This window comes from Cryptotermes secundus, unplaced genomic scaffold (assembly GCF_002891405.2).
Source record: "Cryptotermes secundus unplaced genomic scaffold, Csec_1.0 scaffold1025, whole genome shotgun sequence".
Lineage (NCBI taxonomy): Eukaryota > Metazoa > Arthropoda > Insecta > Blattodea > Kalotermitidae > Cryptotermes > Cryptotermes secundus.
In genome coordinates, this window is record NW_019730118.1 from 1,032,001 (window position 1) to 1,049,556 (window position 17,556).

Consider the following 17,556-nt stretch of genomic DNA (forward strand, 5'->3'; position numbering starts at 1 on the left):
TATTGGAGGGGGTGAGTTTCCCCATGCACCGCGACCAGTTTGATCTGTTGTATGTCCCCCTGTGATATTCTACCAGTCTCTATACCCTACCAGTACTGGTGCGTGCCATCAGTCCCGACTCAGCCAGCGAGTTCGGCCTCTACTGGCTCAGCGGTATCTAGATGCCTCCCCCATCTACCAGAGGCGTTAGAGACTATTGTTGGGCGGGAAATGTCGTTACAAATTTGGCTCAGAGGTCTCCTTGAGACATGAGGTTCTTTTACGTGCCGTAAAGCTACAACACGGGACCCACGGCTTAAAGTCCCTCCCGGAGGACTTGTTCCCTGAATTTTTCCGCCCTTAAAAATTCCATGACCTCCGCCGGGTTTGAACCCACGTACCTTGAGTCATGAGGTGGGAACGTTACCCCTAGACTATGGAGGCCGCTATTTTAGCCCATTAGTGACATGATAGTTGAGCAACACTACAGGTGTGCAATCATTTCCAGCAGAGAGAGGTTTGTTGTTAATTATCTAGTGAGGTGACTGGAATTCATTGAACTGAAGTGTAGAAAGAGAGCTGTAAACTGCATGACATCTGTTTGGGAAGGAACTGTACTAGTTTGTGTTGCCATGGACAGTAAGCGGGAAGCAAGGCAGTTCTCACCTGTGTCAGTATAAGAATCTGCTCTTTTGAAACAAAAGTTTTTGAACTCTGCCAGATGTTTAAATGAAGTGAGGCTTTGTTATACCTGCTTCAGGTGGCAAATGGCTGTCTTTGAAACAGAGTTCTTGAATTCTAGCTAATGAGTGAAGTGAGTCTTCTTTTCACATGCCTCAAGTGACAAGTATCTGAATTTGTGAAACAAGGGTTCTTGAATTCTGCCAAATGTTAACTGAAATGAAGTTTCTTTTTGCCTGTGTCAGGTGACAGGCATGTCTTTATGAAACAGAAGTTCATAAATTGTGTTAGATGTTAACTGAAGAGAGGTTTCACCTGCCTCAAATGGCAAGTGTCTGTCTTTATGAAACAACAGCTCATGAATTCTGTTAGATATTAACTGAAGTGTCTTCTTGTGGGGTTCAGGTGACAGGTGTCTGCCTTTGTGAAACATAACATTCTTGAATTCTCCTAGATGTTAACTGAAGTGTCTTTCCTTTGTCTGCTTCAGGTTGCAGATGTTTGTCTTTATGGAATGATAGTTTTTAAATGGCATTGGAGTCTCCATGCTGATAAGTGCTCCCTTTCTGCATAGTCTCTTTCAAAACAAATGTAATCAGAACTGCCTGTGTCAAGGTGATAGTGACAAATGAAGTTATAGTGTTATTTTGTTATATGTGATTGTTGGGAGACCGCCTCTGTGGTCTAGTGGTCAGGGTTCGATTCCTGGCACTACCAGATTCTTTCTGAAATGGGGTCCACTCAGCCTTGTGATGATAATTGAGGAGCTATTTGAAGGCTCTGGTCTATAAAACCGAAATTAATGGCCATGGGGATTTGTTGCACTGACCAAGGTACACCCTCTATCCTCAAAAGTTGGCACTAACTTCGCCAAGCAGTGGTCACTCGGTCGGTATAGTTCATTTGCAGACTAAAATCACGGAGTTTGTTTTGTTTGTGACTGTTGGGAGCTGAAGCTCCAGTAGTTGAAATCTGCTGAACAAGACATAATTCACTGCCTGTTCCTGTATCACTTGGTTCTGCAGTCTCACATGTAACACTAATGTTCTGTAAAACATACTAAAAGATGTTCACTTTAAAAGTTTTACACTACATGTTTCAAACAATATTGTCATCATCAGATGTTAAAAATTATGGACTGGGAAACTGCTGTCTTGTTTGTTGTTGTTGTTGTTGTTGTTGTTGAGGTTGTTAATATATACTTCCCTCAGTGTGCATGTGTGTTCTACATGGTGGGTTATATTCCTTCCTGTTGTGTGTTACACTGCATGTATACCAAGTTCAGAATGATTGAGATAGGAATTTTAATGAAATTGTAACAGTTCTGTCATTTGATTTATTATTATTATTCCATAAAAAATCAGTTTGAATGTAGGCTTGTAATTGGATGCTGTAAAGCAGGGATGGTGAAGCATTGGCATCAGTGCAAGATGTGACATTGAGATTTTGGCTGGCACTGGTCAATACAGGATCTGACTGTGTTAGAATCTGTGTCATTTTGATAATCATGGAAACAAGACATGCAGTGTTAACACACAACAGGAATTAATACAACCTACCACCTAGAACACACATGTGCATTGAGGGAACTGTATATTAATAAACAGAGCAACGATACAGAAGGCAGCAGTTTCCTTGTCCATGCCTTTTAACATCTGATGATAACCACATTGGTCGAAACATTTAGTGATGAACTTTAAAGTGAATAAGTTTTATAGAACATTAATGTTGCATGTGAGACTGTAGAACTAGTTGATACTAAGTGAAAGGCCAAACAGGATGCTACAATATAATATTATAGCCTGTCCCTGTCTTTTCACAGTTACATAAATATCATTAATAAAAATATACTGGCAACCCTTTACCTTGCCAGTAATGCTTACGGAGCTGCTGTTGAATTTATTAAATACCTGTCATTTGGTCTAAACTGTTGAGTGTTGAATGAGCTTCCTCTTACAGAGTGGAAATCATGTTGCATCAGAGTTTAAATGTTGTACCAGAGTACTGGCATTAGTGAAAAGTGGACTGCCATGAAATTGAGTAGTAGATAAGTAGAGAACACTGATAAAATTCTAAACATATATAGCATCATGCCCTCCATCTATTAATTTAATTTCTCAAACCATGTGATATATTGGTTAAAGATTCATGTGGCAGGTCTATGCACTAAGTTTAATTTTGGTTCAGATTGGTCAGGTAGAATTTCTGCTTTAGTAAAAGGTATAAATGATTATCAGGTTTTGTTATATGTATACCAAGTTCAGAATGGTTCAAATGGGATTGTAACAGTTCTGTCCGTTGATTTATTATTATTATTCCATAAAAAGTCAGTATGAATGTAGGCTTGTCACTGGATGATATAAAGCAACGATGGTGAACCATTGGCATTTTTTTCAGTGCCCTTATTACCTGTTATTTTCATCCATGAAATATAAAATTGAATTTAAGAAATTTTCTAATAAGTTAAATTAATGTCATTTGAATCACTAATTAAAACAACCACATACAGTATATACCAACAATTGATGAACCACATAAAAACGTTTGGCAGCATGAATGCCACCAAGTTCACCAGCTGGTGCTGAAGCAGTAAGGACCAGCTGGCACCACTATTGGATGGTAAGTAACATTTTGTGAAAGGGTTGTCATCTCCTATGTATCATTCTTTCATTCCTTTTTTAGCATAAACTAAGGTTCACCTCATAGTAGGGGGACTTTGTCCATTGGCCCAGTTCCTGGTGCAGAACCTAAAAAAGAAAGGTAGTTAGAATAATGAGTTTAATGCAAAAGTATTCTTGTACCTCTGGTTAGCTAATTAAGCATCAAGTCATGAAGACGTATGGGGGAGTGAAAGTATAGGTCCACCAGTCTTGACTATGGTACTAGATGGATGTGAATGGTAATCTTCGTGATCCAGCTATATTACCCTCAGGAAAGGACCCTCGGTAGCCATTGGGAAGAATGCTAGATGGGCTTCAGAGCCTGTCTGGACACTGTTAATAAAATTAAGGTTGTTATTAATTGGAAGTTTTAGCATATGAATGGTAGTTTAATGTGCCTGTGTGTAGGTACTGTCCCCCTTGTTAACTGACCATATTCATACCTTGAAACTGATGAGTTTTTCATATGTTATTGTTAAATATTGTTATTTAAGCAGATTGTCCATAGTATGAAAATGTGTAGTCTCTGAGCAAATTTGAACATGTCTTTTCTGATATTGTCTATTCAGAACTTCTAGTGTATTGTTCCTTGTGGATACTGATCATTAATTGCATGTTGTAGGGCCAGTCACCATATAGGACTCCACTCACTTGTGCCATACATCTTGTAAATGTGGAAGAGAGTGCACATCAGAGAATTTGTCTTAACCTGCTTTCCTTATGAACTCATCCCTGATCCCAGGATGTCAAATCATATCTTAGTCCTCTGAAATCTGAATTTGTTACGCTGCCTTAACATACAGTGTTACTACAGTTTTAATCTTAACAGATTTATCACTACCTTTGTTGTTATTAGTTTTATAGGAATCATTAATATGGGGATGGAGATTCAGACTGAGGATAGCTGCATACAGTACCTGAATTAGGACCGTGGATATAAGATGGGTTTTGATAAGCTGAGCATTTGAGCCCAGAAAATGATTTACATTTATGTATAGAATTGTTAGAAAGGAATAGAATGGAAATGAGCAGAGAATAATTCACCATAAAAAAAATTTATCACATGGAAGGATCTTTTTACTTCTAAACTCAATGGCCCATGAAAATATTTTGGTTCCTATGCTTGGTCCATATCTGCTGAAGTTTGTTCTCAATTTAATTTGTAGCATAGGAATTATCCATGTTTGTGTGTGTTTCAGTTTTTTAGTCTGATGTAACCTATATGAAACAGAGCTGTCAGTACATTGTCACATGAAAATTATGAATTTGCAGTTCTGCAGTGGATATATTCTGAAATTTACTTCTTGATAAACCAGTTTGAAAGCAAAGTCTATGGGGCAAAAAGTGCAGTATTTAAATACTTGGATGATTAATTGATCATTAGTGGTTGTGATCATTTTATGTTGTCTCTATATCTATTGCTAGCAGGTGGTTAGTGGGTTCTCGTATAGTATGATGACATACTCACTGTAGTTTGATTTTTGGTTTTGTAAGTTGTTTAAAAAACTGGTGCTACCAACTTTGGAAATTTGTGCAGCCACAGGGCTTCCACAATGGTGCCATTCTTTCCAGTCATGTATTTAATGACATGGTTTATCTTGCATCTTGTTCATATTTGTCTAAAGTTTGACTTGGTCCTGCAGTCATTGAATTACATAATTAGTCTGGAAGTTTGGAAACCACAGAATTCAGTGTACATTTTCGTCCTAATTGGGGCACTGTTACTTCTGTTTAAACAGTTAAGAGACCAAGAAGCAATTACTTCTTAAGTGGGAAGACATTTAAAAGGGTAGGCTTAAACATGTTTACAGAATTTATTATATCCCTTGTAGAAAATTAATGGAATAAACGGTATATTCTTACACCAAATAAATGATTAAAATACCGTCTTTGATGTGTACTGATGAATTAAATGCATTCTATGGTCTGTGGAACATCACAGAAGAGCATAAGAGTGCAATTTATTGATAATATGAAATACTATCTCAGTGGACACATGAAATATGAAATATCTTGGGAACAATGTTGAGGGACAGTGGATTAAAATTCCTCATGCCCAGATAATAGAGGTTTGTGTTGTAATCTACTAAGGAAGAACATGGGAAAATAATCATTTTATTTACGTATAGAGAATCAGTGGCACTAGGAAGCCTGTAGGCTGATAACAGTGGCAATGTGGTCTAAGGCATGAACTGTCTTCACTCGCTTGAATGCTGGGATCGTGGGTTTGAATTCCACTTGAAGCATGGATGTCTGTGTGTGTTTATTCTGGGTCTGTGCTGTCCTGTGTTTGCAGGTGCCTTACCCTGGGCTGATTCCCCATCCAAGGAGTCCTACCAACTGTGTGAGAGATCAAGAAACTGAAAAGTGGCCAGATTCCAAAAAGGGCTGTAGAGCTATGGATAAAAAGCTGTATATGCGTTTGTCTTCAAATTATTGTTTTTCAGCAGCTACACACTTCTGCCATCATTCTTACTGATCAGAACATTATGGATATCACTGTGTGTGACCTCGTGCAATGCAGCCTTTGACTCCACTGGAATTTCTGCTGTATAATTGAAGTGACAGCCCTTCAACCAATTTCTTCATCCAGTCAAGGATGTGAAGTCCCAGTGACAGACTAGAGGATAAGTTAGTGAAAAAACGAATATACACATAGCGAATGGGTGTGCAGAGCTGGAATCACAAAGAATGGGTAGCTCCATAGTGTTCTTTGCACAAAGCATTAGAAAGCAGTTCATGGGATGATTGTGTCTGTCCTGTCTCTAAGACTGGAATATCATTCGTGTTCTGGGGATTGACACTGAAAGTTACTGGGCAAATAAGATTTTGGTTCATACCACATCAAATTGAATTTATCACATAATGAAGATGAATTTATAATTTCTCAGAAGCACTTTAATGTGCAAAAGAATTGATGCATTGGACAAACAATACATCTCAGTAAGATTTGTAACTTTTTTTTTTTTTTTTTCAAATTGATGAATACAGTAACTCCCCATTATCAAGCACATATGGGGAACGGGTGTGCTGGTTAGACAAATCTGCTGGTTGTATGAGAAAAACTCTTACAAGACACCCAAATCGAAGTCAGAAGAACATATTTTCACTTCTGATCTTGTGTGGGAGTCTTGATGACAAGTGGATTAGGGATAAAAGATTTCAAATACATATGCTGTAACGTGAACATAAAATTAACTAGTCTCTACTATTAATGACATCTTCATGAGGGAAAACACTGTATTGCCATTGTAGTGGCAGCTGTGAAAACACTGTGTGGCATGTGAACATATGCACATCACAAATTTCATTTTTGAAAAACTTGTAACCTTTCATAATAATTAGGCATTTTATAATGAATGTTGATTAAGAGTACTAAATTTCAAGCTATATGAGGCCTGACAATAAAGCTCATAAATTTCCCACCACGTGCTTACCATGGTAGCAGTGAACAAAAATCTCAGTATGGTTTGATGGTGTTGGCATATCAGCGTTTCACAGCAATGTTGTTGATCTATGGCAGTCTCTTCCTGAGTGCCGTCTCTTATCGTCTGAGTGTGTTTTGGGGTGCCATTGCGAGAATGCCAGAGCAAAATTAGACAGATGTAAGTACAAATTTATGGGGATAATGCTATGAAGAAAACAGCAGTTTACAAATGGGTGACACGTTTTTTTGAGGGAAGAGAAAGTGTCACTGAAGAAAGGAGATCAGGACGGCCAGTGATGAGCAAAACTGAAGAAAATATAGCACATTTCATTAAATTGTGTGTGAAAATCGTTGGCTGTCAGGAGCATAGCAGAGCAAACAAATATCAACAGAGAAACATTTAGGAAAATCTTAACTGAAGATCTTGACATGAGGAAGGTGTCTGCAGAAATGGTTCCAAAGGCGCACTCCCTCACAGACAGTGCTCCTTTGGGACCATTTTTGCACACACCTTCCTCATGCTGTTTCAGTGTTCAATAAATTTAAGTGCAGATTGTCATCTTGGGTTGTGAATAGTGTGTAGCATCATTGTTCTTCCTGCCTGCTGGAGCAAGGCCTGTTAAGACCCATGATAAGATCTCTGGCATACTGAGTCCAGAGCCAGTTACTTCCAATCATTCTTACCCAAGAGGCAACACCTCTAAGCAGCACTACTCTGTGCTTACTGGTGCCCAGTACCAGACCTCCTACCTTCCTAACATACTGCTCCATACCAACAAAGAGAAGGGGGTAAGTCTCAAGACAAAGAGAGGAGACTTTGGCAATTACTGGAGAAGCAGCAGTCAGAGGCCCAGTGAAGATGGAGTATAACACGGTAATCTCCATGCGTTGAACTCAACTGTCCAAAGGAAAAGTTCAGGTACATAAGAGCCATTTTCACTGCATGTGAAGGAATAGCTACAAACTTCACAAAAATGGTAAATTTTCTTTGCAATTTTTTGTTTGTTATACAAGAATTCTGGATGTTTGGATAGCAGATAACTGAGAGTTTACCACATTTAATAAGATAACCAAAAATTATTTCTGACTGCAATATGGCTGATCTGTGGTCGATTTATATTTTCAGCAGCAGATTTATATCTGTAATAAATGATTTTAGGTCAGTGATGCAAACACTGAAGTGTCCAAAAGGGGATATTAAAAAAGAGAAGAGGAGTATAGCTACAAGCTTCTCCAGCCCCCCGAAGATTTTGCCCTTCTATGGAATAATCCAATATTTATATACAAAAAGTTCATGCTGTTTCAGGTTTGATCACCCCTGACACATCTGTAGTCCAGTTATCTGTGTGTTAGACTCTATTTTGAGCTGACTCTGACTTCTTACATAAGAATCCCAGGGTGCTCATGTGCTGTGCTTTAGGATTTACTGCACAGCCTTTCAAACCTCTAATGTAATATTCAGATAAATATGACTCTTAGATTCTTACAACATGGAAAATTATTTAAAGGAACGAAAATGTCTGAAGAAAGAGGTACTCAAAGAAATACTGAAACAATTTATTTCTAGTGAACTATTTCCTTTGTTTTGTTGGCACATTACATCAAATGTGCTCGATTTTTTTTTTGCCATTTTGGGATAGTATACAAACTTATAAACATGCTAATTATACTGCATTATGCTGTCCAGTTCTTGTTGCCAGATCATAAGGTGATACAAATTCCTTGAAACTAAGTGTTAAAAAATGCATCATATATGGTATTATATTTTACGTTTCATATTTTGGTTTGACATGATTGAAAAGGCGATCCTTAATCATTTGAGCCATAAGGCCATGGATAATTTCAATGGTAGTTTTGCAGCTGTCCTTTGTCGCTTTCAACAACTTGTCTTCTGTTCTTTTCTCATGAGGGTCAGCTCCACCCAGCATGAAGCCTCCACGTCCAAGAGCGGCCTCGGACTGCTCAAGTTTATCAGAGAGATCAAAGATCTGGCCAGTGGTATAATCTGCATTAGTCAAAAGACTAGATGAACTCAGCGTGTTCACCCAGTATTTATTCCATAAAGAATCCAGCAGGCGACGATCCAAAGAAGATTTGAAGTATGTCACTTCAAGAGAATAATACTGCTTGCAGTGAACACCAAAGTCTTCAATCTTGTTGAGAGGTATAGTTTGGTACTCTGATGGTTCTTCACTTGGAGGCTTATATCCCTAAAGTAATAAGAAGAAATGAACAACATTAGTACCTCACTATGTTAGAGACCAAGGATGTCTGACACCCTCTGTTAAAGATAATATATGAATTATGAAAGAGGACATAATGGCATTCAAAGAAAATTAGATACTGAAAGCTCAAACTCTATAGTTCACCTTTTAAAGATAGAATGACATATTAACAGCTATGAGATAGGCAACAACAGTCAGAAATCTTCATGGGAAGAGGCTACTTCAGTGACCTAGGCACAGATGAGATATTAAACTAGATCTCCGAGAAACAGAGTATGAAACCATGGACTGGACTGAACCAGCACTGTTGTGGGCTTTTGAGAACATGGTAATTAATCTTAACCAGGGAATCTTCTGACCTCTTGACAGCCTGGGACTGTGGCAAATGACAGACATGTTGGATATGGAGTATAAATGTAATGGACTTTGACATTTTAATGCAATTCTTGCAACTGTCAAGCAGTGTAAACCTTGCAGAGTTTAGGTGAGGAAACCTCTTGGATATCAGCTACTTTCAAGACCAAAAAAGAATATGGAAGGGGAGAATAGCAATAAGACAGACAGGTTATAGCGATGGGAGACAGAACTGGTGTTGTTCCTCCAAGTTCTTCTACCAGATGTATCTGATTTTTCACTAACCTTTGGATATGTTCTAAAAGCCCCAAGACAAACTTTGCCTGCAGAAATCGTTCGGACAGGATCAATTACAATGGCAACAAAAGGCTCCTGGAAGTTTTGATTGAGCATCTGCGTGGACACATCAATGCCTGAGAGCCAGCAGCCATATCCTGGATGGCTGTGGTACCAGCCAATGGCATTCTCTAGTCGACCAACCTAAAAAAAGTATAATTACATCATACCACCAAATATGTTTCATAGAACAAGGAACATATAACATGCACAAACTTCTCACCTGTTTTGCTGCTTCAATGTATGCCGTCATGTATTCATATGCTTGTGCCTGTGCATTAACTCTAGTCTCTGTGCCTTCCACTGGGAGAGCAAAGGAGTCCATTACCATCATTGTATTAGCATCTACTTTTCCCAGGAGCAAACCCATCACCTCGAGTGTGCCACCAGATCGGGCATGCATTACCATCTTGAGCAGAGCAAGAGCTGAGATCCTGATATCTTTGAAAAAATGTGGACTGCAACAAACAGATGTGAGTTTTGAGGTTTTCACGGCGATGACTATGAAGAAAGTCATCTTCTGGGTTCTGGCGCCATGTATTCGTTTTGGCCGACGTTTCGGAGGAATGTCAGCCAAAACGAAGAATACACGGCGCCAAAACTCAGAAGACGACTTTCTTCATTGCAACAAACAGAGTTTGAGGTTGTCACAGCAGCCACCATACACCATAGAGATAATCTTCTGGGATGTGATGCCCCAGATGAGGAGAGGTACCTGCTGCCTGCGGCTTCTTCCTTGATGACAGAGATGCTACTTCCCAGTAGACAGTAATGTACATAGTTTAATAATGCAATGTCAGGTTCTAAGAATGAATATAACATGGCAATGATTTCATAATATAATATTTAGCCCACATTCCATATCTTATGAAGAAACATAAGCATATATAGGGTTCCCACAGCAGTGGTTATGAAGATTTCTATCTTCTGGGATATAACAGACTACATGATGTTATCTCCCAGAAGACAGAACTCTTCATATGATGTCTTTAATTCCACCAGTACACGTCCATCCACACAACTTTACGGTATGGTGATCATTTATATCTCCAACTGAAGCAAGGTTCTATTTAAGGTTACTGGAACCAGCACAAACCAATCTAATTTGTCTGATCCTCCTCACCAATCACAGAAGTTTGTGTTTCACTTTTTGGTATAGCTCTGGCATGAACCATTCTAACTTATCTAATGTGACCAGCAACCAAACTTTCAATAAATTGACAGATTCTCATGAAAATCGTATAAGCAATCAGATATAAGGGTGTGGAATTGATCGGACTGGCTCAGGTATGGTCCAGTGGTGGTCTCATACTCAACAAGGTAATGGCCTTTTGGGGACTATAAAAGAGAGGGAATTTAACAAATTTACAAACTGTAAGCTTCTCAAATGAGCTTCTGCACCATGGCATTAATGTAAGCCTTATTTCATTGCAGGTACCCCCACCTTTGTACTAGTTAAAACAATACCCTCTATAACATTAACATGGTGGACAAGGACGTAGCGATACTAGCACCATTTAATGTAAGAGAATTTAGTGCTCAAACTTAATAATGAAAAACCTGAACCAGCCTGTGGCATCTCTATGGGAGTTCCCAGAAAGGCAATCAGGGACTGGACAAATATGAGTCACAAGAAATACTGGGGATCCTTGACTGGACTCAGGCAAGCAAAGGGACTCATATGAGGACCCTCTGCTAAAAGAGTGAAGGAACCAGCTATGATGGGTGGTGGGACTACTTACAGGACACTGTCACCTTAAAGGACACCTCTTCAAACTCGGACTAAGTAACAGTCCCACTTGTGAGAGGTGTCAAGAAGAAAATGAAACAGCCACACATATCCTGTGTGAATGTGAGGCCCTAGCTTATTTAAGATTATGTCACTTGGGTCAATACTTTATGGAACCAAGTGACTATTTTGCAGGATTGCTGAGGGGATAATCAAAAGGGTAAGTGCAATAGATCACTGTAGGTCGCGGTGCAAGGGCCAAGAAGGCCCACCACTTATACATTAATTTATAGCTATGAAAAGATTGCTCTACTTCAAATCTTTGCACACAGCCAGAATAATTCTGAAGATTAACATGGATAATACCTAGGTCACGCCATAGCTCAAGCAGTTAGTCGCTGGCTTCCCACCGCGGCGGCCCGGGTTCGATCCCGGGTCTGGTCAAGTGCGATTTCTAGTGGAGAAGTAGCGCTGGGGAAGGTTTCCTCCAAGTACTTCGGTTCCCCTGCCAGTCTTCATTCCGCCAAATTCTCCATCATCATAATCACTCGGGACAGGCTACAATAGGCCAATCAGTGGCCGCCGTGCCGAGTGGACCCAGTTGGACTCCACCCCCCACTAAGCGAATTTTTTTAACGTGGCTAATGGCAGTTCCAGCGGTCAGACCCAGATGGATATGCAATCTTACCTGTGATATTGTTCAGTATTATCATGGTGCATATGACAATCTGCATACGTTTTTTAAATTAGAATTCGATACTCATATCTATATCTCTATATACTTACTCTTTTTCCCATGGTTTAGCAGCAAGTATATCTTGTTGCTGTTTTCGGTCATAACGGTATATTTCATCAACACTGCTAATGGTTTCGATATTATTGGTCATCTCCCATGTTTTCTGGGCAATTGTTGATTGGGTATCATTTGATGACCCACTGGCCATTGCGAAAAACAAGTAACCTATAACAAAATAAACGACTTAGCTATCGAAATTAGATTTCGACAAAACCGTTCAGAATTTTCAAAATTGTGGATATCTATCCTTACATTAGCAGTACAGTTAAATGAATACACCTGCTATTAACGTATCAGCGGTATGAAAACGAAACAGCACATAACCTCACAAAATTCAGGACATAATGTATTTAAACTTCCCTGTTTTTAATAGAATACTGCCTTAATATTAACATACATTTAAAGCAAAACAATACGTGCACTGGGTAAACTAGTTTTATAAATCTGTATTTTTCACACGTTCCAAACCAAATTCATTTAATACTTTACAACATCCTAACTTCTCACCTGCAATTACCATACGTCAGGTCCTCCGTGTGCTGCGTTTCCGCCCTGACGTCACGAAACCTTAATGTTACCATCTATTGGCAGCATTTGGGCTACAACTTCGGAGCAGCGGCCGCCACTTTCGAGAGCTCAGTCGGTTAAAGAGTAGCGCTCCGTAGTAACCTATGCGTACTAGGCCTCCCGAAACCTGTTTTCACACAAGCTGAGAAAGAATGGAATAATGTAACCATAGTAATGAAGTAACATAATGTAATGAATATTACACACCTAGATTATATGAATATCATCTTCAGGAGTTGGAACTGAAGGCAAGGGAAGAAAGGGTATGTAATGAAAGAACTGGAGGCTAAACGTGAAGGTGAATCTGAGCCACATAGAATTTCCACTGCATCCTTTTAGCTGTACTGAAATCACTTTCCAAAAAAATGTCTGCTGCACAAATATTTATTGTGCAGCATTCCAGCAGAATCAATAGTGCACGCTATCCCAAATTTCCTGTCCTTACCAAAGCCCTGTAAAAGTAGAACATGCAACAGGTTGCTCAAATGTAATATTACCATCCAGTAAAGAATAGCCAGAAACTCGTAAATAATTTGTACTTAATTCCAAACCCCCATAACATTCAAAGCGAACACATGTAGGAGGACACTAGTTTTATTAGGGGCTTTTGAGTGTTTCACACAATTATGATTGGGACACATGAGCGAGCAGTGTGAACGCTGCTCATAGATGGCAGTAGACATTATGTCAGATGGTGTTTGCGCATGTTTTCCTTTCCCTCATCACAGTGGTCAGGATGCGTCAGGTGTTCTGTCATAGGTCACGTCGGTCACGTGTCAGCTACATGAGCTAATCGAGGTCTCGGTTGTTTGGCGGTGAGTGAATGGTGCGCGTAAAACGATACGACATTTTCGTAAAATTACTACAGAAATGAATTCCAGTTTGCTCTAAATTTAATAGTATCCAACAAAAATATGGCTCTAGGAACCCAAAATGTATATATTAATTCGGGAATACGCAGAATTTTTAATTGCTGGTGCTCAGATTATTCTGCTAACATCAAGAGTATACTCAGATTTTTTCATATATCATTACAAGGGGCGCGAAATATAAATAATGAAAGTTTACTTGTAGGGTCAGTAATAACAGGGAAAAGATGCCAGGTGCACGTATATAAAAATGCCGTAAGCTATGTTCAAAAAGAACGCAAAATTTTGTATAGTAGTTCTACATCAGCGTTAGAAGAAGAAAAAGCACACTCTTTGACAGGACCCCTTACCAAACTTCAAGCACATGACTTAATCATGCGGTTGACTGGAGAGGAAAGGACAGCACTTCTTACAGCCCTTCAGGAGTTTCAGTCAGAGAAGAGGAAAGCGGAGTATGAAGGTAATAGTTTATGTAACTGAGAATGAGGCTCATTCAGACCTTCAACTTTTGTTTGTTCCTTTTTTAATTCAACAAACTGTCAGGAAGTTTTTGAAGTAAATTTATCTCCAAAATGATACAGTTTAGAGGTACAACCATTAGCTTTTCTCCTTTACATATTGTCTGTATATCCTGATGTTTATTTTTTCTGCAATACAGATTTTGTGAAGTCTGAATAATTACATCTGAAGCACTCACTCCCAACTTGTATGGTAAATGATAAATCATAATACTACATATTAAGGCAAGAACTGATTTAATTTTTATTCTGAATTTGTAATTTGATATGTTTTCTAGGATAAAAGTATAAATACATACACAAAGATTGCATTGCTTTTGCATTCATGGAAAGCAGATAGTATTTAAGGCAGTTACATTTAAATTTCACATCTGTGTTTTAATGATTATGTTTACTGAATTAAGTTTATTGATTCTTCTTTTTTTTACACCTTTCTCAAGAGAGTGATATGTTTGTTATTGTAATTTCAATGAACAGTGTGAGTTCAGCTTATTTCTAGGTATTGGCATACAAGCTTTTGTTATTAATTGCTACATATCAAATTCTAAGACAGTAATTTTAGATGTAGAAGTTAACTTGTATTTAACACCTTTCATTAAGCTAAATTATGTGAAGTGTATGTACTGATGTTCAACTTTGTCTGTGGTACCACTTAGTGTAAGCCACTGCTACATAAGATTTAATATAGTACCAGTTGTAAAATTTCTATCATGCTACACTGCTAGAAAAGTATTCCAAATAAAGGGATTTCTGTAACCTTTTACATTTAGTGTAAAGTATTACTTTCCCATTCATGAGATTTATTTATTTATTTCGTCTCAATAGATCATTGTTACATGATATAGGACAAGTCAGTTACTGTACATTGGCTGATTACAATAAGAGAATAAAGTCCTGCATGGAAGATTAATGTAAATACACACATTATATAAAATATGGCATAAATATTGCTAAATCTTGAATTCCTTTATGAACTAGAACATATTACTCAAATATTTTTTCTGTGTGTCTGAGCAACAATTTACACACAGTTTCCATTAGAAGGCCAACTTCAGTGATGTAAATTATTATGAATGTGAAAGGATGTACTGAAAGGTATTTAGGGTTGGGGAAGGAGCATTGTTTGGAAAATAAGTTACAGTTTTTATTCAGAAATTATTGTGTTACTTTTTATTTGAAAGTTCAGTCATATTTCCTCATTTCTTCCTTGGACTTGTCATATCCAGAATATGCTCTTCCACACCTTTGTTACGTACTAGATTGTAGAATTCAGATGCATATATTTGCATCTAGAACAAGCGGAAAGCTTATGCTAACACCACATATTGAATCCTGTAATGAAATTCTTTTGCAGGTGTTCTAAATATATCATTTTCTTTCAAGTGGAGAAACTGGCAGGTGAAAATAATACTGATATTTTATTTATGCTATTTCAGCTTTGTGGTTTTATTCTGTTGTGGTTCAAAGGATTGTTTTTCTTTGTACTTTTAGTTAGAGAATAATTAAATTATTGGTGAATATGTAAATCTATGTGTAAGAGATGCCTCGAATTTGCTTGTGTTGTAAGGATTTCGATACTTACATACATGTCAGGATTTTAAATGTAACTGAATGAACACAACTGCAGCCTACATTCAGAGGCTGTGCATGAACTGTGCAACCCGTGCACTAATTTCTAGCAGTGTTTTAAAATAATTTTAAAATTCAATGTGACTTGTGTGTAAAAATATTCTTATCATTAGTCAGTTCAAAAGCTTTCATCATTGTATCTACTTTACAAAATACTGAAACCGTTTTACAATATTTTTAAAGGTTGTGAAATGTGGCCTCTTACTTTGAGAGTAACACGTATTGAAAGTTAAGAAAGGGGGATTTGGAACTTCAATGGACACTGAAGGATATTGCATTATAAAGAACTTCTAACATGCCACTGAGAGTTGTTAGGTTAATGGAAGGATGGAAATTATGACAGGCCAAAACTGTGGCTTGTATAGGAGAGACAAGACATGCATACAGAATTCTGATTTGGAACTGCCAGGATAGTGACCTTTTAGAAGTCCAAAACAGGAGGTGGAAAGATAGTATTAATGCAAATTGTAAGGAAATACACTGGTGAGATCGGAGGGGGTTGCAATTGGCTGTTGGGGGAATACAGTGATTGGCTTTGAGATTATAGATATATTTTTGCTACTTAATTATAATTTTCGAGTATGATAGGTAGTGTATCAAGAAACAGGGAGTTAGTTATTGGAGCCCAACCATGGTGAGGGTGAACCCATGGATGTACACCAGGATCATTTCAGTGTGAAGTTTTAACTGTGTAAAACGTAGACCCAAATTGAAAGGAAGTTCCATTCTGCACTAGAGCAGTGTATCAAGATGCGTGGCCCACCGCACTGCCAATAATGGATCAGTATGTGAGTGTGTACAGTGTCAAATGGTAGGCTGATACTGAACAGTGAATTGGAAAGGATGAGGAAGGAAGCAGTTGTGGCTAAATTTGAGGTATCATCCTGGCATTTGTATTGAGGGGCTGAGGAAAACCACAGATACCTTGTGGCTGAGATTCGAACCGAACTCTCCCTAATATGGATCAGAAATGTCACCGCTTGAGCCATCATGCTCGGTGAAACAGTATGGCAGTAGCTCCATGTCCAGCTGTAACTAAGGAAGAATACTGTGGCATGTCTGCTGAAAGCCGGAATAGTTTATTCAGTAGAGACGTCCATTACCAGGTTACGGCACAGTAAACGCCATGTCAGCATAGCAAAAGTTATGCAGGCCACAATAGAGAAATTGTGGGAAGCGGTGTTTTCTGTGGGTCCGTGTGGAGGCCATGTCGAATACCTCCACCGTAGCCCTGCGAGTCATAGAAGTCGAAGAAAAGGGAACCCAGTGCCTGGGAGTATAACCGGGCCTCCCTGTTCCTGGGGGATATAAATACGGGGACCTGGTCCTCCACGTTGGGGGAGTCTCGAATCTGAGGCAGTAAAATGTGGTCATGAGCCCCAAGGGATTCGGACCTAAGAGCGACTGTGTTGGCAAAGGTCAGCATCAGTTGTAAACGACAGACCCATCCCCTCGTCAGAGAGGATGTTACATAAGGACTATGACCGCAAGTGTTTAATTGAAAAGAATATTGGTCTTGAGCCTCAAGGGGCTCGTCGCCAAGACGAACTGATTGGCGATAAACCGCCCGTCGTAAAGTAACTCTCTCTCTCACTCGAGAGTGGGAGAATAGTTAGGTGTGTAATCTATTGCCTGCAGTTAGCAGTTGGGTGAAAGACCCGTCAGAGGTCGTCGAAGACGGTCGCCCCTGGTGGAGGCGGAGGAGCGCCATTTTTGTTAAGTCGTTGCGCAGTCTTGTTGTGAGGTAGACGCCAGCCTGCGAGAACGTGAGCCCGGGAGCAGAGGA

At 38.9% G+C, this 17,556-nt stretch overlaps 2 protein-coding genes across 5 annotated transcripts in view; one reads left to right on the forward strand and one right to left on the reverse strand.

The window, feature by feature from the left end:
- Positions 1-8,288: 8,288 nt before the first annotated feature.
- LOC111866277 (COP9 signalosome complex subunit 5) lies at positions 8,289-12,741 on the reverse strand. 2 transcript variants are annotated; one of them, XM_023855070.2, is made up of 5 exons: positions 12,695-12,741; positions 12,178-12,352; positions 9,886-10,120; positions 9,612-9,806; positions 8,289-8,957 (listed from the first exon to the last, which is right to left on the reverse strand). In XM_023855070.2, exons 1-5 carry the CDS (start codon positions 12,705-12,707, stop codon positions 8,514-8,516), a joined length of 1,062 nt encoding a protein of 353 aa, XP_023710838.1. In that variant the 5' UTR covers positions 12,708-12,741; the 3' UTR covers positions 8,289-8,513. The 2 variants fall into 2 exon arrangements, with proteins under 2 accessions (XP_023710838.1, XP_023710839.1); XM_023855071.2 differs by lacking the exon at positions 12,695-12,741 and adding an exon at positions 12,585-12,688.
- A 771-nt stretch (positions 12,742-13,512) lies between these two features.
- Positions 13,513-17,556, forward strand: part of LOC111866271 (transmembrane protein 65) — a 45,685-nt gene continuing 41,641 nt past the window's right edge. For all 3 annotated transcript variants that reach the window (XM_023855058.2, XM_033752181.1, XM_023855059.2), the window contains exon 1: positions 13,513-14,083. In XM_023855058.2, the coding sequence (XP_023710826.1) occupies positions 13,669-14,083 (415 nt within the window). In that variant the 5' untranslated portion in view covers positions 13,513-13,668. The remainder of the gene's footprint in view (positions 14,084-17,556) is intronic.